General features: G+C 40.3%; 1 protein-coding gene across 1 annotated transcript in view; it reads left to right on the plus strand.

The window, feature by feature from the left end:
* The window catches only part of nhsl2 (NHS-like 2), a 158,676-nt gene that overhangs the window by 97,834 nt on the left and 35,577 nt on the right, over positions 1-25,265 (plus strand). The window contains 1 exon segment of the mRNA XM_039822494.1: positions 10,186-10,413. Coding sequence (XP_039678428.1) covers positions 10,186-10,413 — 228 coding nt within the window.

Here is a 25,265-nt window from a genome sequence, read left to right on the forward strand (position 1 = left end):
TGCTAACAAGCATTTCTACTCAGATTGGGATTGGCAATGCCCAAAGGTCGTCACGTGCTGCTTTGGTGTCGCTCATTCATCCCACTGGTTTGGATGTTTCCTCACAAGTCACATATCTGTGGTGGTCAGGGGTTATTTTCTAACACTTCAGGTGTTCAAATTTTTAACAAACCTAATTGTTTTTTTCTTAAAATGAGAGACCTTATTCCCGTGATCATCTGTTTGCCGTTTTCTTGCCATCACAAAATCATAATATTGCGGACTCTGACGTCACGCACACGTGGGCAACGATAACCTCACGAGATCAAGGCGGGCGCAGTTCTGAGACGCAGGCAGCGCAGTTGCTTTTTACCGACTGCAAGACCCAGGCGGACCCAGGGCACACTGGAAAACGCCGGCCTCTCAGCTGATCTAACAGCTGATTGGTTCAGAATCGACTCAACATGATGACGTTTTATATAAACTTTCTTTTATTTTGAATCGGAGGGATTGTAACTGCTATTTGTCTGATTTAAAGGTTTATTCTGTACAAAACACATGTTGTGAGGCTGGTAGTTATGTTTAGAAGTCAGAGAGACTAAAACTGTTCAGATTACGGATCATCTACAGTCTGTTGGTAATTAAAATCAGCAATAGATCGCATGTAGAGCATTTTGAGAGCTACTCTGTCATAATAAAAACAACTGGAGACTGTGTACAAGCTGATATATGGGTCTGATAACATTTTATTAAATTGGAATCGGACCACAGTGTTTCTGGGACTTCCTGTTCAGCCTGAAGGCTGCTGGAAGCGGCTGGAAACTGTCCGACTTGACCGCGGACTTTTGTCACCGCCCCCGGCTGCTGTCGCCTGCTCTCGTCCACTTTACAGGCGAGGCGCAGTTGATCTCGAACAAACCTATTTTGACTAGTAGGAAAAGCAGAGCTGAAATTGATAACCTTAACGATGGCTCAATTCCATCAAGTGTCCCAGTAATCTATTTCAGTGAGTCAGCAAGCACAATACCAGGGCCTCTCCTAAGTGGAATGCAGCCATCAGTAATGGTTTTGAATACACCTTTGCTTCTCCTACTATCAACATGTCTGCCGTGAAAAAAGGTCTATCGAGCCTCTTAATGACCACTAATGACACTTGAGTAATGGGAACTAAAACTAAACATTACTAATAATAATAACATTCTCGCTGCTTTTGACATTTGATTATTGTCAACAGAGTTGTATTTCTGGCCTCTTTAACTGACATTACTACTGTTCCCCAAACCATAAACCTAGGGTAAGGTATTGTTTGAATTCTTTTTTTACAATACTTTTTCGTTACATAAATACTTTTTTGACACCTGAGTTTGAGAAATATATTTTTATTTTAACAAAATGGCAAAAAGATTTTAAATGTTAAACACAAACATCCATAAAATAGTATTGCTTACAGAATAGTGTAGTAGTTAATAGTGTAACAATGTGAAAACAGTTGGCAAGTTAAGATTTTAATCAGAAACATGCTGGAAGATAATTAGTGTATAAAGATTATAAAGTATTCTTTTTTTTTTAGCGTGCATTTCCACACAGTTTTAAGCTCTGGTGCTTAATTACCTTGACAGCAAAGAGATTCGGAGGTCAGTTATAATATCTGCATCGACCTTTGTTACTCAGTCGTAATAACAAAGGTCAGTAGAGATAAAGTCTCTGCGCAGGACGTCTGGGTAATTTCGATAACGACACCCAGAAGGACGGCTAATGTTCGGTTTGTAGTTGGTAAATCTAGTTTACTGCACAGCCTACACCACACACACACACACACACACACACACACACACACACACACACACACACACACACACACACACACTTTATTTTTAGACAGGCCTTTCATTGGGCAGTGGCAGTGTTATTTAAGACAAACATAAATGAATCTGCTGAGCACTGGGCTAAAGGTAACAGTGGCTCATAAGCCTGTCATTCACAAATACACACACACACACACACACACACACACACACACACACACACACACACACACACACACACACACACACACACACACACACAAACAGATCAGTACTTGGCACTACAGCACTAGCTCCTGGCCTGTCAACCACATTACATTTCCTCACAAGTGTGTAAAAGATGCACAAATGTATTTTTATCATGCATAAGCGACATCTGTGTGAGTACGTGGGTGATAAAAACAATAAAATATGAGCGATGGTTAACGTGTTTACCCATTTATCTGTGTGTGTGTGTGTGAGTGTGTGTGTGTGTGTGTGTGTGTGTGTGTGGGAGAGAAAGTGTGTGTGTCCAGTGATAACAGCTTGTCTAAATCTGTGTCCTTCCTGCTGACACTTCAATGCACACAGAGGGGAATGAATTAGTAATAGGCCTTAGAGACAAAGTAACACCTCGCTAGAATGCGTGTGTGTTTCTGAATGTGCGTCAGTATGGAGTTCTGTAGGTGTGAATCGTTTCGTATATTTTCTTGTTTGTGTGTAGTATGGACAGTATTCAGTACACTGCCAAACCTTTTGAGGAGGATGTGTGTGTGTGTGTGTGTGTGTGTATGGCATCTCTCTCCCTGTTGTGAGAGTGGGCGCAGTCAAAGTATCACTCCTGTGTTTTCTCTGTGTCAGCTGGAAGTAACGCTGGCGGTTTCAACCCTCTCTCACCTCCCTGTTTTTACTGTTTAATGATAGAGAAGGTCAATGGGGGCAATGTCTCATCACCCTCTCTACCACGGCAGTAATGATTAAATTCAAACAACTTTATTCATCCCAAAAAGGCAATTCAAATGCTGCAGTCAACCAGGCACATAAAAGCAGAGAAGAATGACATCCATCGCAATCATTCAATCAACCAACATGTCAGCAGCAGCAGATCAACAAACGGCTAACCGAGGCAAGAGCAGTGTAGCAGTTGTCGAGAGGTTGTCGAAAACAATAATTGATGGTCATTGGTACTATACATATTCTATGGCACTGGTTCCACCTGCTACCTGCAGCGGGGAAGACATATACAAATATTTTACTTAGAACTAGCAATACCATAATCACTTAAGTAAAAGTACAAAAATATTGGCATCAGAATATACTAAAAAGTACTCATAAGGCAGAATGGCCCATTTCAGGATATTGTATATCATGTCACTGCCTGTAGTAATTACTGAAGTTATTATAGATATGTAGTGGAAAAAAGTAAAATATTGTGGAGTAGATGTTCAAGACTTCTGAATCGCTGCCCTCATCTCCAGTTTTTTCAGATTCAAATAGGTCAACAAAGGCCAAAAATGGCAAAAAAAAAAAAATCGAAATAAATTACAATAAAACAAAAAATGATGAGCCTCATTTACAAGAGTGTAGCTATTTAGGACATGATGGTGAACAAGCATGTAGGCTTGGTGGGCCAATTTGACATTCGTGCTCATATATTTTTTTCCTCTGATAGGATCCATTGTGTCACTGCAATGTATTTCTCTCCAGAATAATCTTTACCCTTTATTCAAAAGGACTTTGGAGATTGAGTTTTTTTTCCCTTCTTCCTAAATCTGCTCAGTGATGCCCAGAGGCTTGTGTCTCTCCTCCACCCAATCCCTCCATCTTCCTTCTTTTTCATGTCACCGCGGTTACATAAGGGAGGAAGGGAAAAAGAGTGCCATCTCCGCTGAGACGGTCTTAGTGTGCTCTGTGCATATATGTGTGTCTGTGTGTGTACGGCTGCTGCTCAACTTTTAATCAAGAATTAATTGTTAACGTCAAAGGAAACAAGTCTTCCCCCGAAGCCGCCTCTGTCTCTTGCATCCGTCAAAACAGTCTGTGCCATCAGCTTGCAGGTTTGAAAGTATGCTAAGGTCAAAAATATTCCTCAGACACCATGACTGAATTAAAGCACAACCAAAACACTGTAGGCTATACCTTTTTTTTTAAAAAATGCAATAAAAACCTTGGCTTTATCTTTCAACACCTCCACATACAGTAGGATCCAACCTGTACAATTTTCAATTTGCCACTATATCTCAAAACTTGTTTTCATTTTCTTTTAGGCCTAGTAAATATACGTTTTTACAGTTTTCTTGAAAGTCTAATCTAATCTAATTTAGGAAGCAGAACAAGGGATGTATATTAAAAAATTGAAAACTGATATATCGAGAATATTCCCCATTGTATGTTATTTAAACTATGTTATCAGGATGGTTTTGTGGTTCAGTTTCCTTTATTAAATGTAAATGCTTATCAAACAGCCTTAGCCTGATAGTAATTTTGTTACAACTCAAGTCAAGTAAGTCAAATAATACTTTATTATTAGCCATTTTTTGGCAGGAACATTTTAAAATGTCCTACCAAATGACTAGTGACTTTACTATCCAGACTTGAGGCTACAGTTGACACTGAGACTGCTTTAGTTAGCATAAGTTTAGCTTATTTACAAAGAGGAGCAGTTTATACAGAGACAGTTCCCTTCACCAAATCTGTTTTCGTGTATCTCAGTTAGGTCTAATTATCACTGTGATAGCATGGAATGTGATGGCATGACAGATGAAACAAAGGGTATGTGATGTTTTTCTCACTTAATATAATTGAATCATGGAAGCAAATAATAATATCTATCAAAAACTTTGCTTAACCCAGAGAGGCCTGTGAGCTGCTAACGCTCGCTAAGTTATAACTGTGACTCATGCATTTTTTTTTTAACAGGTACAAGCATTTATCTGTCATGATAACATGCGTCAAAGTAGGTAGGTACAGGATTGCAACAGCTAAATGTGCTTACTCCACGTTGCTAATTGTGTTAACATTTCAGGTGACATAAAGGCTAGCTAGCTGATGTTAGCTAGCCAGCAGAGCTAATTCTCTTCATTAGTCTAGCTGTCTCAAGAGTGAAAAAGCAGACCTTTTTGAATTGCTCACAACACAATTTAATGAATACTTTTTTGGCTATTGTTCTGAAGGCCCCTCTTGTTTGCGTACATCAGTGTTGTGAATCTTTATACCATTGTCCAGGTTATTTTCTAGCATCAACAATGCTCAAAAGCAGCATGTTTGAACCTGCTCCCCGATTGGCACATCATGTATTGCATTTTCTGTCTTATAAAGTGACAGGCTTTCTTCTTTTACGGTCTCACGGTCTTGTGCCAGGTTACAGGTTGTCTTCTTCTTGTCTTAACTGTCATGCCTGATGGAGAGAAACTTACTGATGGGGTTAATAGAGACATGGAGCTGTATAACACAACGTCCACAGTCCTGTCATTTCATCTTCCTGTCCTGCTGACATACAGCTTTGTGGAGCTTCCTATTGGTTTCTTATAGCACTGCATGATCTGCCATTGCACTGCAGCAGTGTTGGTGTGTGTTGGGTCTTGAGTCTGAATCCTGCGAGGCTTCCAGTCTGTGAAAAAACCTTGTTAGATAGACGACGACTCCATGCTGTGTTGATGTGCAGTGAGAACAGTCAGAAATACTTGGCACACAGTCACAGAAACGGCGCTGTCTCAAAGGTATGACAGTAACTAAGGTAGTTGACACTCTCTCCTTCTCTTTCTCCTTTTCTCTCTCGCTCTAGTTCCTGTATTTACAGTAATGTGTGCCACATTTTTAGAAACTCCTGAGGCTTGTGTGACTTAAGCACGTATTACCTAACCCTCCCAAATACACAGATGCACACTCTCGCCCTCACAAGATCATATATTTAACTTTTTAAATGTCCCACATCTTCAAAAACGTAATAATGGATTTAACAACTGCGAAGCTTTACAGTAGCTATGTGTCCTCCAATCCATGGTGGGGTACACAGCTGATGTTTTGGCTATATCTTTAACTATAACTAAGAAACCGTTTTAGTTTGCATACATGTGTTAGTATGATTAAAACTACCTTTTTAAGATGCTTTCAACTGTGACTTTGGGAAGCTTGGTGGCACCGATCACACTTTGTTAGCATAGTATCCAAAATCACAGACTCTGATATACGTTCTAAATATCCATCTAAAGAAGAAACACCACAAAAAGGTTATACAACAGAATTGCATCTATCTTAAAAATGTCTTGACATTTTGCCTGTATCGAAACATTTACTGTGGACTTGAACACATTATCACCTTCCACTACATGTATGTAACTGTAGAAAACCTGAAGTCCTTTTACCAAGGCTGGAACATTTTATTTTTGTCCCCTGTTTATTTACTTACTTCGCTCTGGGCGATCTTAAGTGTGCATCCTTTTTCTTTTATTGTTAACAATGGGAAAAGGATCCCAGCATTTTGAAAAGATGTTCCCAGTGAGCACTCAACCCCACGTCACATCTCTCAGGGACAACGTGTACTCAAGTGGCCACAATCGAGGTGCAACGTTTGAAAAAACTTGAGACAACTCTGACCTTTTGGTCATTTGAGCTATTAGTCTGCTGACACATTGTTGGGTTTTGTACTGAATCTAACCTCTGCATGGTATTTATTTAATTACACATTCACCGGGAGTTACTTAAAATGCTCAAGCTTGAGCCAGCATCGAAAACCGAAGGTCAGTTGTGCATGCTAGGGATATTAAAGGACCAAACTCCCAAAAGGTAATTGACGCTGCAACCTCCTGAAATTCAACATCTTTGAATAGTTCCAAATTGGTGCACACATGCAACATGGATCATGCCACACATACATGCTGTAGTCGCCCTTTGGGAACAACTTGACCGAAGTCCACCGAACAAGCTTTTGCAGCCTCCAGTCATGGTTTTACTATCAAAAATAGGGAGTGTTTGTCAGTCTTCTACACTTTATCTATGCAGCAAAAATGTATTTACAAAAAACTAATCATTAAGGTTCCAAATACACAGATCTATTCTTATAAAATAATATGGATTTAAGTTACCTGTAGTCCTTGAAATATCACTGTTTGCTTAAATTTTGTGCCAATTTATAGTTTGTTATTAAATGTCCGTATAGTTTATTGTTATTTTGATATAGAAAAATTGTCACAACAACTACTAGGTGCAAAAGTTTGTTTCCTGCTTAAAATACTGCAGACTAATCTGTTGGGTGAGCCTCCGCTTCAAACTTAAATTCCCTAATGGGATATTTAGCTGGCAGCAAGGCTCACAACACAATTCATACATCCAGTAAACACAGATTACCTTTAGAAAGAAACAATGCCAAAGACAGTGCAGTAGACTCAGTCAAAATAAATGTATTTAAGGCTCCAAATAAGAAAAAGTAAAATAGCACAGGCTCCGTGGTAAGAATATATGTGTATTCTACAGTACGTTATAAGTCATGCATGATTGCCTTTTGTTCTCTTCTCTGCCGCTGATGCTAACTGACGTGAAACTCTGTATCATGAACAGTAGCTCTCTCTGGTGGGAAACGATTGTGTGAAAGCAGCTTAGGGCAGATGAAGCCGGTAGCTGGGAGGGTGAAATTATGATTCCATGCAGTACGGTGGGTTTTGTGGTTTTGTGAGAGGAGATGGCTGCTTCAGAGCAAACAAGACGTGATAGTGCCGGTGGATTCGCCGCAGAATAACTGTGTACGTCTGTCTCCCGGGAACTGAGTGTTCTTTCAATTTTTAACCATTTTCTTTTTTTTTTTTCCCAACTTCAAAACGAGAAATAGTTTCTTCACATTCCCCTCAGAGATACTACCCACACACGTGTTGGAGTCCGCACATTTATATTTAGATTTGTTGTTGTTTAGCTGAGGATCTCAACTGAAGCAGTTTACAAGTTGAAGGGTAGTATTTGGTGCGCCAGTCTCCTGCTCAGGAACACTCTGACATGGACAGTGATATTTCTGTTAAAGAAAATCTGTCTCAGGTAAAGGGGAAATCACCCTGCCTTTATTCTTGTGAAAAAACATTATCCATTATCTAAAAAAACAAGCTAAGGTGTACGTGTGGATATGCCTGCAGTGCAGACGTTGTTATTGTATTGTTCAAGTGTTGAATGATATCTGAAGGTGAATGTACCTGGATTCAGGTTTCAGAACCATTTTTAGAACACACCTACTTGTATCCCATTTTTTATTTTATTTTTTTTAGAGAAATACAATAATTGTAAGAGAGATGGGGATTATGTGCAATGAGTATTATGAGGTAGGATTCAAAAACAAGCTGGGCACTCTTCTTAGCTCAAATGTTATGAATGATTAATTAACTGAACCACCAGGTCTTCTTAATAGGGAGCTTGCGATGTTAAGTTGCCTTGTAGGATAATTGAGTCCGACACGTGAGGTTCCTTTTAAGTCTCCCCCTGAAATGATGTACAGTGTTGGGCCATTATGGACACAGTTTATGTCCTGTACCAATATTCAGTGCCAATGCACAAGATAGTGTGCCATTTATAATGTGTAGTGCAGTGATGGATTGTAACACTTTAGTTTATATAAAAGCATCCAAAGAGCACACCATGTCATGGGACCTTTAAAGCAACACTAGAGAACTTTTCCCGCGTCGGTCCCCCTACATGTTGTCTCATTGGAAGTATAGCTCGCGCTACCTGATCTGGCAAACTTGCATAATGTAATGTAATGGACAATTCCGCTTCCAACCTGTAGGGGACCGAAGCGGGAAAAGTTCTCTAGTGTTGCTTTAAGCAAGTACCAAACCTTAACTTTAACCCTACTCTAGTTGCCATAAACAGATATTGTAGGAATAGTTATTTTAAGAAACATTGGCATTGAACGTATGTTTTTGCAGTGCCCTTTGGACTGCTGCTAAAAAGGAGCTACTGTAATGGAACGCTAATGGACATTTAATTATGCCTTTGTGTCTGCTCAGCTATTAAGCTAATAAGACCAGGGGTGCTCGGGTAAACCATTAAACTTATCAACACTAAGTTTGGGGAGTGGGTTGAGTAATTCTTACCACAGAACAAACTACCGACACACTGTAGTGGACAAATTCTCATCTCACTTTTGCAATAATGCTGATTGGCTTCTGACTTACTCTACTGCCGCTCACTATACCTCGATAAGCCATTCGACCATGCAAATAAGTTAACGATTTCAGTGACTTTTTTCCGCGCCTAAAGTTTCTCGACAGCTCAGTTGGACGGCGACTGCTGTGTCCCATTTGGGATTTCCTGTGATTGTTAGTCATGTTTTATCAGCTGCTGGATGTGTCAGATCATTTCGTCACCACTGATTCAAAGCAGCGCCTCATTCATGTCGATGTTGAATGGCCATTTGCGATCGCTCCGAGCGATTTGTTTTGATTGTCTGTTTGTGTTGGAGGTTTGATAGTGACAGGGGGCCGACATTACCTTCCACTTTTTTTTTTCCCAGCGTCTTTCTCCTTCTCTTGACTCCTTCCCTTTTACCTTTATCCCTCCGTTCTCCTCCATTTAAATGTCATTCTTCGTTTCCCTCCTCCTCCCACTCTTGTTCTTCTTTCTCACCCTAATGCCACAATCACAATTTGTCTTTTTTCTTTCACACCTCCCTGCCCTAATCCCTCCCTCCCTCCCTCCCTACTGTATACTGTATCTCCTCCCGTGACAGTCCCTCTATCTCCCTTCCACTCCTTTTCCCTCCTAATTAAGCGCTTCCTCACTCTGTTTCCCCTTCAAATCTGTTCTCTACCTCTCTTCCCGTCCATCCCTCCCTCGTTTTCTCCTAAATCCTGGCTTCTTTTTTTTTCTACCCTATACCCCTCCCTCCTTCCTTTCTTACTCGGTCCTTGTTCTCCCTGACAACAGACTGCGTTATGTAATCTGCGTCTCTCGGAATTAGTTATGCAAATTCATACATTTTTATTTACGTGTGTTTTTTTTCTCTCTCTGTCTCTCTCTCTCTTCCTTCTCTCGCTATCCTTTTTTGTTCTCCTTCTCTACCCCCTTTTCCTCTCCTTTTTCCATTTTTTCTTTCGCTATCTTCCTCTTCTTTCTCATCTCATCATTCGTCTCTTTTGTCACCCTACACTCCTCTACACTCCTCCTCCTTTTATTCCACCTCTTTCCCTTCTTTCCCGCCTTAATCTTTCATCTCCTCTCTGCCCCTTTCTCCCCCATCCACCTTCATCTATCTCTCCTGCCTGTCACCCCTTCTTTCCTTGCCTCTCTTGTCCTTCCTCCCTTTCTCTCCTCCTCGTTCCTCTCAATAATCTTATTCCCCTTCCTTATGTCACTTTCTTTCCTCTCTCCTCCCTCTCTCCTCCCTCCATCCATCACTTCCTCTCAATATTTTTTCCCTCCCTCTCTTTTTTCCCCCCTCCAGCCACCAGTGGTCTAGAGGCGGAGAGCGGCAGGCGCGGCGGCAGCAGCCACGGCGACGGCAACCACAGCAGCAGCAGCGGCGGAGGAGGCAGCAGTAGCAGCGGCGGCGCGGCCCACTTCAGGTCTCCATGGCAACAGAGCGTGAACGTGTTCGGCTCGTGGAGCAGGCCGGAGTGTGTCGAGGAGCTGCACCAGCAGGCGCAGCTCAACCTCCAGAGCCTGCTGCAAGGTAAGGATGGATGGAGAGGAAAAAGAGGGAGGATTGGATGGATGGATGGAAGGAGTGTGTGTGTGTGTGTGTGTGGTGTGTGTGTGTGTGTGTGTGTGTGTGTGTGTGTGTGTGTGTGGGCGAGTATGTTTCTGCTGTTTTGAGTGGGTGGTAAAGGCGTGCAGGCAGAAGCGAAGGCGGGTAGAAAAGTGTTTACATGCATGTGTGGTGTTGGACTGCGTTGATATGGGTGTGTGTCAGTCGCCTTGAAGGTGTCTGTGTGTGTGTTTTAGCATGCAGAAATGTGAGAGGACGTGTGTGTTACATTTCCCTTGCCATCTTGTGTTTATATTGTACTGAAGGGTGTGTGAGTGTGTGCCTGTTAGCTCATGGGGGACACTGCTGATGGTGTGTATTGGATTCACCTTGAATTGCGTTGTTATTTAAGGTAGTATTTGAGATTTTGTGCATTTGTATATTTGTAGTGGATAGGATGAACGCTGTTGCTATATGTGATTGTGCGTCTGTGTGTGTGTGTGTGCGGGTTTATATTTCTGTTTTTCGTCTGTTTGTGTAGAAAGAGGCATTGAAAGATGTCTGTTTACATTGTAGTTAGTAGTCAGAGGTTATAACTCTGCCTTGTTTTTGTTTTTAAAGATGAAACACTTTCATTGTCATTTTAATATCAGTCTCTTGTTTGTAGTGTTCAACCTGTGTGTGTGTGTGTGTGTGTGTGTGTGTGTGTGTGTGTGCGCACGCGCATGCGTGCGTGTGTGTGTGTGCAAATTAGCACTCGAGGGAACTAGGGTTTCCATTTGTTTTCAGGTAATGTTGTTTCACTGCTTTTGCTTTCTGCTAGTTCTGCTAGCCTCTCTCTCTCTCTTTTTCTCTGTGTGACTCATGCTGTCTCGCCCTTTGCCCGGCTCTTTCATTAAAACGATCTCAGTGGGTTTTAAGCTGAATGAACAAGGAGGGGGGGCAACTTTGAACAAACACCTGAGGGAATGAATGTACAAATTAATACCATAACACATTACATTTCACAGTTCATTTGTTGCCACTACAAGGATTTTGGAGATATTTTATATCTCTTCAGGGTTAAAGGATAAGGCTGGCTTTATTTGTCTTCCATAAAACAACCAAAACGAGTGTTAGCCCATCCCTTAATACTTTCTGACTTCCCTACCCTGTGGCATTCAGCCCCAAGCCGATCGGCTCCCATTGATAATGCAAATCTTTAAAAACGGGTCACAAATATTTACCATATTTATTTATTGATTAAATAAAAAAAAAAAAGTAATTCCTTAAAACAGCTGAGCGTCATAGTTTTTGACAATTGTTCCTCAAACAGAGGCAAATAATTGCATTTGTTAGTCTATTTTCAGCTGTGAATTAATACGCAAATGATGCTCTAGGCAGGATTATTAGGACAATGTGGGATTGACAAACAAAAAGACAGACAATGGATTTTTTGTTTTTGTACAAGTTGTAAAATGATGATTTATCGAGTTATTGCCATCTACGCAAAAAGTTTATTTTCAGTCAAAAAGTAATGTAGGTGATGACCTTCAGTCACCTTAGTCCTCAACACTCTGGCTGGTACTCTAACTGTTCACGTCACATGCTACTGTAGAAAGGCTTTTGCTAATCTAGCTATAACACTTACAGAAACCATTTCAAACACTTACTCTGCACTCTCTGTATTTGTTGACAAGATCATTTCTTCAGAGGTGACTGAACAGTGCGCAGATTCTACTTATTATATATACTGTATAGAGTGAGCAGACATTTATCCATTCTGTCTGTGCTGAAACTAATTATTCAAGTAGTTCACCGTAAAATAATCTCTATAAACAGATATCTGCACATGAATGCAGAATCTGTAGGCAACTGGATAAGAGTTTGGTATCGGAAGCGTTCTGGTTTCTGTTTGTGTTCCGAGTAGTATCGTCCAATCACATTTGAGCGGTCTCTGGTTGTAGGCAGGTAAACATTCTGTGTGGAGAGAAAAAGGCGGAACACACTGTCCGCAGTGCAGTCTCAGAAACTATTGGCTATCGTCTAATGACGTTATGAAGATAAGCCGAAATGTTGCCTGGATAGAAAAAAACCTACAAAAAGTAAAGAATCGGATAAACAATGACCGGTGCATGGAAAAGGAAGTCTTGGCTCGGATATCCGCTGGCTATACCGGAACCCCTGAAATATTGCCCGATGGGTTCCAAGATTGTTTGTATGCTACTCAGTGGCTCTTTGCAATAACTCATACTTTCATAAAATACATGGTAGTGTAGCCTTACAAGTGGTCAATCATATTTTGGGCTTCGAAAAAAAAAAAGTATTAGTTGATTCTGTGCTACTAGTCTTATATCTTTTTATATGTAGGATCGTTTTACTTATTTTCTGATTTTAATATTATATATACTTATAATATTTTATATTTGTTTTTTTCTTGTTTTATTGATTCTGCATGATTTTAAATAGTTTGTTTTAATGTTTATGTGTTTAAACCCTTTTGGATTTGGGGACACGTTATATTTGATTGAGACTTGAGTTTTTCCTTCTTCACCTCCTCTCCCTCTCTGTTTATACATAGCTATAACTCATACAGTACAGTATGTTGCCTCCTACATCTTTATCTGGCTCTTTTCCTCTTTTCTCCACTTACATGTCTTTGTACCTCGTGTGTGTGTGTGTGTGTGTGTGTGTGTGTGTGTGTTTGTGTGTGTGTGTATATTAAGCCAGTTATTGTCCCTGACGGGCTGGCATCTTGTGTATGATGAAAATAAGATGGATGAATGCAGTCGTGGGTGGACAACAGCAACGATGTGTTTGTGTGTGTGTGTGTGTGTGTGAGTAACAGAATATGTGTGTCCATTCATCCTTTCTGTCGTTTGTGTTCATTTTTTGTCACTTTGTGTTTATGTGTTTATTTCTGCCTGTGTGTTTGGTTGCGCTTCCCACTGCCATAAAAAGCATGTCCCATGTGTTTGTCCCAGTGTATGTTTTCAGTTTGTATACAGTGTCCATTTGTGTTGTGTGTGTGTGTGTGTGTCCATCTGCTTGGGTGTGTGTTATATAACACTGAAGCAAGCAGCTGTACTCTCTCTCTCTCTCTCTCTCTCTCTCTCTCTGGCCATCCTCACCATCAGTCTCCCACTGGCCTCGGCTCAGTAAAATATTCATACTCTTTCCCGCTCCTCAACACTCTGCCCTCCATATTTATGAAGCCGGCTGTCGTACTCCGGTGTTAGACGGAATCGCTGCGTTTTCTGCCGAGATTCAGCTCCCCCCTGCAGCGTGCGTGATTTATTTCACTGTTGCTGCTAAGTGGGCAACGGTGAAATCCGGCCAGTGTTGCCTCTCATCATCAACACCTCACTGCACAATGATTAGCATACAGCATATATGAGGGACGGTTTTGTGTGTCTTTTTACATGATTGGAGTCATGTGCACACAATTGCTTCTATAAGCAAATTTAATTGTAATGTAAGTCTTCAATTATTCACTAATTAGTCTGGTCCTGATTTTGACCAGTTTACATTCAACAAGTCCTCCAATACTATATGATAGAGCATGTGGTTCCGTATTGCCTTTAAAACTGACACCAATTTGGGTTTTCTGACTTTGTTGAAACGCTGTTACGAAAATAATTCACACGGTCTGCCAACGCTAAAGTTAAGGTTTGGTTAGGTTTAGACACAAAAAGGTTGGAAAATATGTAATTATGGTTAAAAACAACTACCTTATTAAAGGGATAGTTTATATCTTTTAAAAGTGGGGTTGTGTGAGGTACTTCTTTATAGTCAGTGTATCAGCTACAGTAGATGGCGGTCGGCACGACCCCCAGTTTGGAGTAGCAGTTAGGAGTACCGACACGGAAGCTAAGCAATGTACTGCGGTGGACGTGGGCAGCAGCTAAACATACTTTAAACACCTTCAAAAAAAGCTCACCTAAAAGAAATCAATATCAGTTTAATTTTGCCAGACCAATAAATAGTAAAATATTTAAATCTTTAAGATCAACAACTTGCATTTACCAAGCTCAGTGTTGTCCTCAGTTTTGTCCCAATACACGGTAAGCATCTGCACATTTTGTATTGTAAACAACAGCAACATTTTCATATTATCTGTCCCCATTAACAGTCTGCAACACAACGGAAGCTCAGAACCATTAAGATTTACCACAATAAGATCTGCACATTTTGTGATCAAAGTTTTGGTTTCTATGGTAACATATGCAAATGCTAATTCTTTGTAGTAATATATTATTTATTTAAAAGTCAGTATTGTGCTCCACTGAAGGCAAATGTACTGTGTTCAAAACAGGTTGATAATTAGGGTTGGGCATCGTTTTGATTTGAACAATTCTGATTCGAATTCTTGCTTTTGATTCGGTTCCTACGATTCTCAATTACGATTAAAATTGGAACCGATGATCGGATTTGAAAATGAAACTTTTCCAAAACGATTCCAATAAAAAAAAAAACGATTCCATTGAAATCGTAATTTTTGAAACGATTTCAAGTTGGAACCGGATCTCGATGCCCAATCCTATTGACAAGGGGAAGATTTGCACGCCACTATTTTCCTCCTGATTCTGCTCTGCTCTCGACGCTGCATTTTTATGAAAGGTTTTTCCTCCTCTGCAGACAGATTTACTTTTTGTTTTCTGGCAAGAGTTACAGCAGCCAGATTAGCATTTTATATGTTTTTCTGCACTCCATTAAGCAACAGCAAAATATTCATATACTTTCAGTGAACTTTGTTTCCATTACAGGCACACTGGCTATTTGCACATACTTGCTCTCTAATTTTATGACAATCCATTAAGCAACGCTCAGATATTCATACTTTGCCACTTCCTCAACACTCGACATATTTAACTGACATTCTCTTTAGTGTAGGTAACTGTGTTTGTACCAATTCACCATTTTTTGAATTATACAGAGGATATATCCCACAAAAAAACCGACGTGTTTAATTTGATGCAGCAGTTATAATCTGATGTTTAAGTACTGTCTGTTTTTTTGAGTGTGTTGCTCTTCCATTAACATTTAACTGATGACATTTTCCATTAAAGTGGGCCTTTTTGTAGAACTGCTTTGGAGTTGTAGACAATGTGTGCCAGAGTGAATTATGAAGCTCTCCTGGCAGCTTGTGTTGTCCTGGTTCCCAATTAAGACACTGTTACTTGGTTTGATTTAGTAGCTTCAGATTCAATCTGTTATGATGAATCGTTTCATGATATGTAGAAATATATTTTTCTGATACGTTAATTGATATTTGACACATTTAAAGGAACACGCCGACTTATTGGGACTTTAGCTTATTCACCGTATCCCCCAGAGTTAGATAAGTCCATACATACCCTTCTCATCAGAAGGCGAAGCACTGCTACTTCTGCTACTTGGGCGGAGTGATTTGCTCGCAACACCTGAGAAGTGCCGTGGTGAGGAGCAGAGAGTAACAACGGTGATTTTCAGTTGTTGCGCTAATCACTCCGCCAAAGTAGCAGAAGTAGCAGTGCTTAGTAGCCTTCTGAGAATATAGTTCCCAGTATGTACATATGGTTAGAAGATGGCTGTGTCTCATGTGACCTTGTTATTTGTACACGCTGTGACTATACAAATCACAACATGTAAATAGGAAAATGTAGGTGTTATTTTGTCACTTATTGGGAGCAGTAGGCTAGATGGAGGGTGGGGGTGTGGCCTTGAACAACTGCCACTTTGCTCGTTTGAAAGCCATGATGTCTCTCTCTCTCATGGGTGGGCCAAATTCTCTGGGCGGGCAAAGCAGAGAAAGGGGAGGTAACCTTGCTCCTTATGACCTCATAAGGAGAAGATTCCAGATCGGACCATCTGAGCTTTCATTTTCTCAAAGGCAGAGCAGGATACCCAGGGCTCGGTTTACACCTATCACCATTTCTAGCCACTGGGGGAACATAGGCAGGCTGGGGGAATGCATATTAATGTTAAAAAAACTCATAAAGTGAAGTTTTCATGCCATGGGACATTTAACCATATATATTAGAAGTTATGTTGGACAGGAAAATTTTTATATTTAGTTATTAAAAAAGGGCTGTTTTGAGTCATGGCAGCCTTGGCAGGATACAGGTTATAGCCTACATGAAGCATTTTAACAAAACAAAAAAATTATTTGGATGCATTCAATTACTACTCTACATTTTATACTTCTGAGTTACCAGGACGGATGATAATATTGTTTTTTTATTATAGTGTCATACATATGATAATATGCCTCGCCTGAATGGCCTTACAAAACATGACAGATTCATACAAATTATAAACAGAATGCATCCACATTGAAATGATACTACTTTATGCAGAGCCTACAATTTAACCATACAAATTCACATAACTTCAGACCTTAACATCTAAAACAAAAGTCTTACATTTGGAGGGAAGAATGGCGGATTGCTTTACGGCACAAACAGGTTGAGGGTACGGTTCTTCCAGAGCAAACCAAAGCTTTGTTTTTGGGTTCATGCGGTGAGTTTCTGATATTGAAAGATGGTAGGGTAGAATGGTGGCCGGGTTAGCTCAGTTGGTAGAGCAGGCGCACATATACAGAGGTTTACTCCTTGACGCAGCAGCCGCGAGCTCGACTCCAACCTGCGGCCCTTTGCAGCATGTCATTCCCCCTCTCTCTCTCCTTTCATGTCTTCATCTGTAGAAATAAAGGCGTAAAATGCCCCAAAAAATAATCTTAAAAAAGATGGGATGCAGCATATGGCAAATTGGGGCTTAATTTTGAGTATACAGCAAGTATTTGACATGCTACAGACCACATATTTAAAAATGAATGACACACTTTACAAACAAATTGCCAACTCCCTTTGAATAATGAAAATAATGATAATATATTTTCAGGTAGGATATAAGACATCCGCCATTAACATAAAAACATAAATTATAATAATATACTCTGCTGTGCACTGAATAGCATATAGTCTTTATTATTACCACAAACTAATGTGACCTTTGTGTCTTCTCGTAAGTATTTAAACATCATCGTGTTTAAACAAGAACCCAATAGTGCTGTGGTGAATAACTAGCACCTGATTTCCGGTAATGGCGAGTAATGAAAAGCGGAATGGAGACCTTATTGATATTGTCTTTTATAATGTTTTAAATCAAGACAAACTGAGTGTCATGTATTGTACATTCATTGGCACCATTTAGTACAATACTTCCTGCTTTATCCAGGTTGGAGAGTTAATGTTGGAGCATTTTATTTTTTCCCTGTTCGTTTAATTTAAGAAGGTGGGTAGAATAGTTGTGCAAGCCGTAGTCTGTAAGATTAGAGGAGAGTTTCTGGGAAGATGAAGGATGGGAGGGTGTTTTGATCACTACTACTGTAGTTCCTCCTCTGAAGTGTCATGCAAAACGACTCAACCAATAATTCAAAACTGCGCCAGGCGACTTTGAAGCTGTCTAGTAAATGTGCGCACACGTTGACACTCTCAGTGTTGGCCAACAGCTCTTAACTGTCTATCTAAACTGCTGCTGGTCACACAGTAGCCAGAAGGGCCTGAGATAAGACTGTGAATGTGTGTTATCCATTTCTGAAAAGCCATGTTTGAAAGAGAGAAGCTTGTTGTAGTGTGGTTTTTTGGATACACTACATGGCCTAAAGTGTGTGTTATGGGATTGTTTAACCATAGACATTAATCTGCCGCTGTAAGAACATCCAGCCTTCTCTAAAGGCTTTTTAAGATGTTGGAACCTGGCTGCAGGGATTTGTTCCAAGTCAGCCATAACAGCATTAGTGAGGTCCGCCAATGATGTTGGGCGATAAGGCCTGGTTCCAGCTCATCCCAAAGATGTTGGATGGGGTTGAGGTTAGGGCTATGTACAGGCCGGACAAGTTCTCCCACAACAAAACCATTTTGTAATGGACCTGGGTTTGTGCTCGGCTTTGTGGGGCATCACTTCACTGTGGAGACATTTCTTCTCCAAACGATATCTAAAGAGACTGTCCTCCCAAGAAAAACAGAATTGGTTATATTCAACATGTGTTTACATTCAAGCAGTGGTGGAAGAAGTATTCCGATCCTTTACTTAAGTAAAAGTACTAAGACCACACTGTAAAAACACTCTGTTCCAAGTCCTGCATTGAAAATGTTACTTAAGTAAAAGTATGTAAGTATCATCAGGAAAATGTACTTAAAGTATAAAAAGTAAAAGTACTCAATGGAGAAAAATCCTCCCATTTTAGAAACTGGAAACAATCAAAACCATTATGGGAATCAACTAAGTCTGTAATTGTCTTATCATTTCAGTTGTACTTGTAGGCCTGTATATTATTGGGTAGTTTTAAAACATAATATTTTATAAACATTTATAACGCACAAAACAGTGTGCAGAACTTTTCGGAAGATATCATACAAACCGTTGTATGAGGATACACTGCGACCAGCAAATAAGGTTGTCAGATTCTGTGCCTTTCTAAAGGACAGTTATGAACGCTGTATTTTGCCGTTTATTTGGAGGACTAAAATATCTGTTATATGCCGTAGCATTAAGAGGCCCAAATCGTATAAAACTAATCCAGATCAAAAGTACATAAATGTTTATAGTGTCTGCATACTTTGGGCCATATACTGTAAGTATACGTACGTTTATATGGCTGTAGATGCTGTGATACTAGCTTTAACACACACTCCTAACAAAGTTGTGTGACTCATCAGGCTGGAATATATTTTTCAGTGGAGGTATCATTAGTGCTTAGAGCTAGATAAGAGTTAGCTGTCTGCTCTCTCTTTTATTTAAACCTCAAGGCCAGAATTAGACTGCAGCACCTGCTGTTAGCAACAGGACCATAAATATTGTCTTTGCCTTTCACTTTGTAATTTTATTTGCACACTGTATTACCTTTTTTTTCTGCAGATCAGTAGGCTTCTTTTCATCTTACCATATCTTATCTTATGCCGCAGCACTCTCCTCAGTAGCGCCAGTGCTGCAACCTTTCCTCACAGTGGACAATGCAAGATGATGTGCTATAACTGTCAATGCCGGTTGGGACGCAAACAGTCCGATAAACGTTCCCCGTCTGCACTAACTTGACTATGAAATGTCACAGCAGCCCTGTAATTGTGTCTGGGAAGGTCTGAGTCAATGCAAGCTGTTATCTACACGGGCTGATAAGGTTTTGCTTTGGTCAATACACATTAACATACAGGTGCAGCATAGATCAAGTGGAGAATGCTGATTCAGGAGAAAAAGTTCTCCCACAGGCAGAATTTCGTTCCTATTTAACATAGGGCTGGGCCATATGGAGAAAATCAAATATCCCGATATTTTTGACCAAATACCTCGATATCGATACCGCAACGATATTGTAGTGTTTGCTCTTGGTGCGTGCACAAAATATTTACACAATGAGATTTTTGATAAATAATCATCAGTAATGTGGATATAATGACTAAGTGGGTAAAGAACAGTCTGGTAAGTTCAGAAAATGACATCACTTTACTGTAATGCAGCCTTTAAAACCAGGAAAAGACAACACTTATGCCAAATTACGATATTACGACGATATCGAAAATGAGACTTCAACTTTCATCAATTATTTACTGTTGAATAATTGACATTATTACAGATGTTGAACCATTTCTTGTATAATATACTTATCATTTGAGCATCAGGTTTTCGAGCTATAGATATGGTTTGGTTTTGATTGAAGTTGCTTAAATATATATATATATATATATATTTTTTTTTTTTATTTTTATTTTTTTTTTTTTTTTATTTCTTAATATATTGATTTAAGTCCCTGACTGACTCTACATGACAAATATCAATGCCTTTTAAAATTATTGTATGCAAATTGTTCGTTTATACAGCATTTAATTAAGGCAGGTGTTTAGCATTTTTGACAAAATTGGCTCGTGAACAGAGAGCTAAAACGAGTCCTTGTTGTCAGCCCGGAGCAGTACCTTTGACAGTGAAGGGAGTCCTTTTCAGAGGATTTATAGATTGTTTAAACTTAATAATCTGGTCTGTTTGTTTTGAACCACAAATATTGCCTTTTCTTTGCTCTAGGAAATAAGTCAGTTTGACCAAACTGTCACTCTCTTCCTCTTTTTCCAATTCCCTCTCTGTGGAGCTTTTGGTGGGAGTGACATCGCTGTGAATCAGGCGAGACAAACTTGTCTGTCTTGTTTCTTTCCTTAGGGGTCTTTTAGAGAAGTTTTTCAAATATAGGCAGAAAGTGTGACACTTAAATGCCATGATCTGTGTGACGTTTGCTTTTAAAAAATCTGCATTTAAAGTTTATCAAAATAAACCTAGTGCCGATCATACAGGGCTAAGGTGACAGTCGCCTGAAGATAAGAGGTGAAAACTCATGACTAAAAACCACTTTGGATCGGTTCAGAGGTTTGTTACAGGGCTTATAGTCTATATCCACGATGCTCCACTTCCGGGACGGCTCCGGTAATTCCGTCGGATGTCCCTCTTTTCGGCCGGATGTCCGTTACCTTCTGCTTTCTTTTGTTTTAAAACTCTGGTCGATTTCTGAGGACTATGGTTAACTGCTCCACAGATCTCTGCAGGGTAAATCCAGACAGCTAGCTAGACTATCTGTACAACCTGAGTTTTCTGTTACAAGTTCCTTCCAGAGCCGTGGCTCTATCCGGCGCTTAGTGCCGCCCATGAAGATTGTGATTGCTTTAAAGAAATGCCAATAAACCAGAGCACGTTTTTTAGACTAGCCAGACCCTCCTCCGCAGTGCTGTGGAGGAATGTCTGGCAATGCGAGACTACAGGGCTCATGATGTGAAGGAGAAAGTGGGATCGAAGTGTCCTTGAGCAAGGCACTCAGAGGTTGTGCAGTGGTAGAGAAGAATTTAATACAGTCCTGAGTGGTTAAGGACAGAAGTCCTGGAACAAAGCAAACTCAGGATGGGATAAAACAGAAAAATTTACTTATTCTTGCGTCAACCTCTTATCTAAAGCTTGGAGAGCTGAATGTAAAAAAGACTCAATTACAGACTTGAATCACCGCTGCCAAAATCTCTAAATTGAGCAGCTGATTATAGGTTAAAGATACTATTTGCTGTGTGTCTTTGGTTCACCTTAAAGTGGCTACATGTAACTTTCAGTTTGTGTTGATTTCAGCGGCCCCTTTGGACAAAAAGCAGTAATGTTTTTACCACAGCTGCAGTTTTGCTCAGACAGAAAATCATTCATTTACAATAAGAGAATAAGTTACAGATGCATCGTTGCATTCCAAGTGTTGCATACGGTAACTTAGCCTACTTTGGATGTATTGAGAGCTAAACCAGGTATCACTGTCACTGTGTCACGAACCAATGCATTAAGAGTTTGTTGTAGCAACCAACATAATAATAACTTAGATTCATATAGCGCATTTCATGAAACCCAAGGACGCTTTACACAAGTAACGTTACAGGGGGACAAGGGAAAAGAAAATAGTAGGCCAACACAAACATGGACTAAAAGGAGTAACACGTCCGCGCTAAATGGAAAGAGGACATCATTTAATGTCTGCTACTGACGTACAACCACATCGCGCAATCTGAAGTTATTTTATGAATGAAATAGACATATAACATACCCGAGGGCCAATTCAGGATCGGTTTTGAATAATTTACACTCCCGTAATTGTCTCCATCTTTTGAAAGCCCGAACGAGTGTGACCCGGATTTCGCCCGTTGTCTTTCACTTTCCCTTTTAGCTTTTAGTTATATAACTTCTAAAATAACATTAAAATACAATTAGGCCTCTATAAAGAAATGTCCTGCCACCCTTTACCTGGCTGGATACAATAACAGAGGTTTTTCTGGTGTTCAGCCGAAATCTGTGACCCGTCAGAATGTGTGCTATGTTGCACTGTCTACCTGCCGTAAATCATTTTGTGACTTTGCGGGAAAAATCAGACCTGGGCAAAGGCCTATATAAAAACTCTAGCGTTCTTTTCACTGTTAGTGTTGTTGGCGGTTACAGGTCATTTATGATCATCAGATGGAAAATTGCACAGTTTAAGAAACATTTAAAAGTTACATGTAGTCACTTTAAAGAATCAAATACAAAAATTCAACTTTTCTTCTTAAGTTTGAACCAAAGAAGACACAACAGGATCTCCCCCTTAAAAACTTCACTCTGTGGACTTTACTCTAAAAAACATCAGGGAGTCATCCACAAATAAAGTATACTTTGGATAACTGATAAGTATATAAGCTCACATTTGTGCCCACAAAGAAAGCCCCATAATTGGATCAGAAAGCCTTCTTGCGGTTTCTCATGACCAACATAAACTAGGCCGCTAACCGCCAAATCTGTCCTTCTAGGTCACAACCACCCGCTTTTATGGTACACACACCAGCCCCTTTTCCCTGTAATGGATTGATCAGTTGTGCATGTTAAATCACAAGGACGAAGACATGACATGCACATGGGTGCACTTGAACACACACATGCATCCATGGCGTGCACGTAGTGTACACAGACAAACAAATGCTCTGGCTGCGGTGAAAGAGGGGTATTGTTAATTTCTGTCTTCCCCCCTTCGTCTTCATGGAGGGGAGAAGAAAGGGTGACCCAAATTTGACACAACCGGGGTGCATATTGTCAAGGATGGTTGGGCTGATCTGTAAATGGGTGCACTGTACACACACACACACACACACACACACACAAACAACTTGCAAACACACAAAGATGCAGATTGATGCACATAGACATGAGTTGCTAAATGACATTTAAAGTGAGTGAGCGCATTTTGGGGCACAACACAGGCACACACACATTTGTGCACTCACAGCACATTCACACAAACATCTAAATGAGTGATACACATTCACACCTACACACAAACACACACAATATACAGGTTAGTGATGCATGAGTGCTTGGCCCGCTTGTCTGGACAGAGGAAGGGGGTGGTAGGTCGTGCTTAACTGCATGCATTAGTGGGAGTGATCGGCATACCTTTACACCCCGCACACCAATAGCATCCCTTCTCCCCCCTCCCTCATTTTCCCACCACAGTACCCTGTATTCATGCACTCAGTGGAGCTTGGCTACTATCTGAAGCATGGATCTACAACTGTTTACCTTCCCTCTCCTTCCGTTTTAGTGTTGCTGCTTTTAGGACTCAACCTAATGCTGCTCAGCGACAGATCCACAGTGTTTGTTTGGACATTTCAACTTTAACTGGAGAACCAAACGTCATTTTAATCTGCTCCCAGGGAGATTCTGCAGGCGGCTGAGTAAGTAACTTGGCAGTGGTGAAAGAATCCAGATCGTTAACCTGAGTAAAAGTTGCAGTACCAGAATGTAAAAGTACTTCATTCAAAATGTTACTTGAGTAAAAGTATTGGGAGTGTTATCAGCAAAAAGTACTGAATAAGTAGCATTGCTAGTAATGATTATTACTGTGTACGCAGAACGTAAAACTTTGTAGCTGATCAAAAATGTTGTCCATTTTACTTTTAAACTCTTCAACATGGCATCATGACTTTGCGTAAACATACACGGCACTTCCCTAAAGCCAAATGGCGTGTTATCTGTACGCATTTTGAGTTTTCCACGTGTATGTCTACGCTGTATACAGCGGTTGTAAACATACACACGTGCTATCGCCACGTGGCGTGCTATCGCGAGAACAACGTAACATGCGTGTAAAGAAAAAAAAAGTTTGGGTTTAGGAAAAGAACATTTGGAAAGGCTTTAGTAACACAAAAAAGCGAGAGAAAAAAACACGACGGTGACCAACGTCACACGCTTAGGAAAAGAATAAACGGTTGGGTTTAGGAAAAGAACAATGGGGAAGGCTTTATTAAAAAAAAAAAAAATGGTTGATAAACGCCACATGCAGGACGCGATCCCAGCTCTCCTGGGTGAAAGTCCTGTGTTTTACCCATCCGCGGACTTCTGTCCTTTCGTACTACTCGCTACGGCGAAAAATTCACAGGTAATGTAGGTTAATGGAGGCCAAACGGCGTTGATAAACACGCTAAAAAGCGATTATGCGTCTTGATAACACGCCAAAATTGCATACGAATTGGCGCGTCATACATACGCCACTTCATGAGATCAGTCTGAACTTTTTCAATATATAACACACAGTGCATCATATTTTTTAAATAAGCTGATCATATGTTTTGTATGTACAAGCTTAGTCTGCACAATATATAATATATAATAATATATAATAGAATATATAGAATATAGCTTTTAATCAAGATGTAAGAGTAAAAAGTACCAAATCTGCGTCTTTTCATCACCCACCTTTCGGTCCAAAACCAACCCTGCAAGCATCTCCTACCCTGTTAGCGCTGTTGGCAGTTTGGGCCTCATCGGCGTCATGTTGTGTATATTCCCTTCCTCCTCCTCCTCCTCCTCTTCCACCCTCTTCTTTTTCTACACCTACTTTCTCATCTGAACCTTTTTTTTCGGATTCTTCTGTTGCTTTTCTCCCAATATTTCTTCTTCAACTGCCTCGTCTTTACCGTCTTGTAGTTCCACACCTCTTCTTCTCCACCTACATCTTCTTCTGCTGCCTTTTCTGCATCATTTGCTGCATCCATCCTACAGTGACCCTCCTTCTTCTTATTGCTGTCTGTTCATTTCTCACTTTTTCTGACCTTCTCAACTCCTCAGTTTGCCCCCTTGTTACCTTCTACCTCTTATTTCATGGAACTTGTCTTTCTTCCTCTGCTTCTTGAAACGTTTCCTCTGCTTTCTTTCCCTTTTGCTCCTCTTCCTCACCCACCCCCCCTGTGTGTCATCTGCTTCTCCTTCACTTCCTTCACCTCCTCCTCATACTTTTTACTCTTTTTCTCTATCAGTCCGTTCACCCCCTGTGTCTTCCGACTCTC

Source organism: Perca fluviatilis, chromosome 14, assembly GCF_010015445.1.
Source record: "Perca fluviatilis chromosome 14, GENO_Pfluv_1.0, whole genome shotgun sequence".
NCBI lineage: Eukaryota > Metazoa > Chordata > Actinopteri > Perciformes > Percidae > Perca > Perca fluviatilis.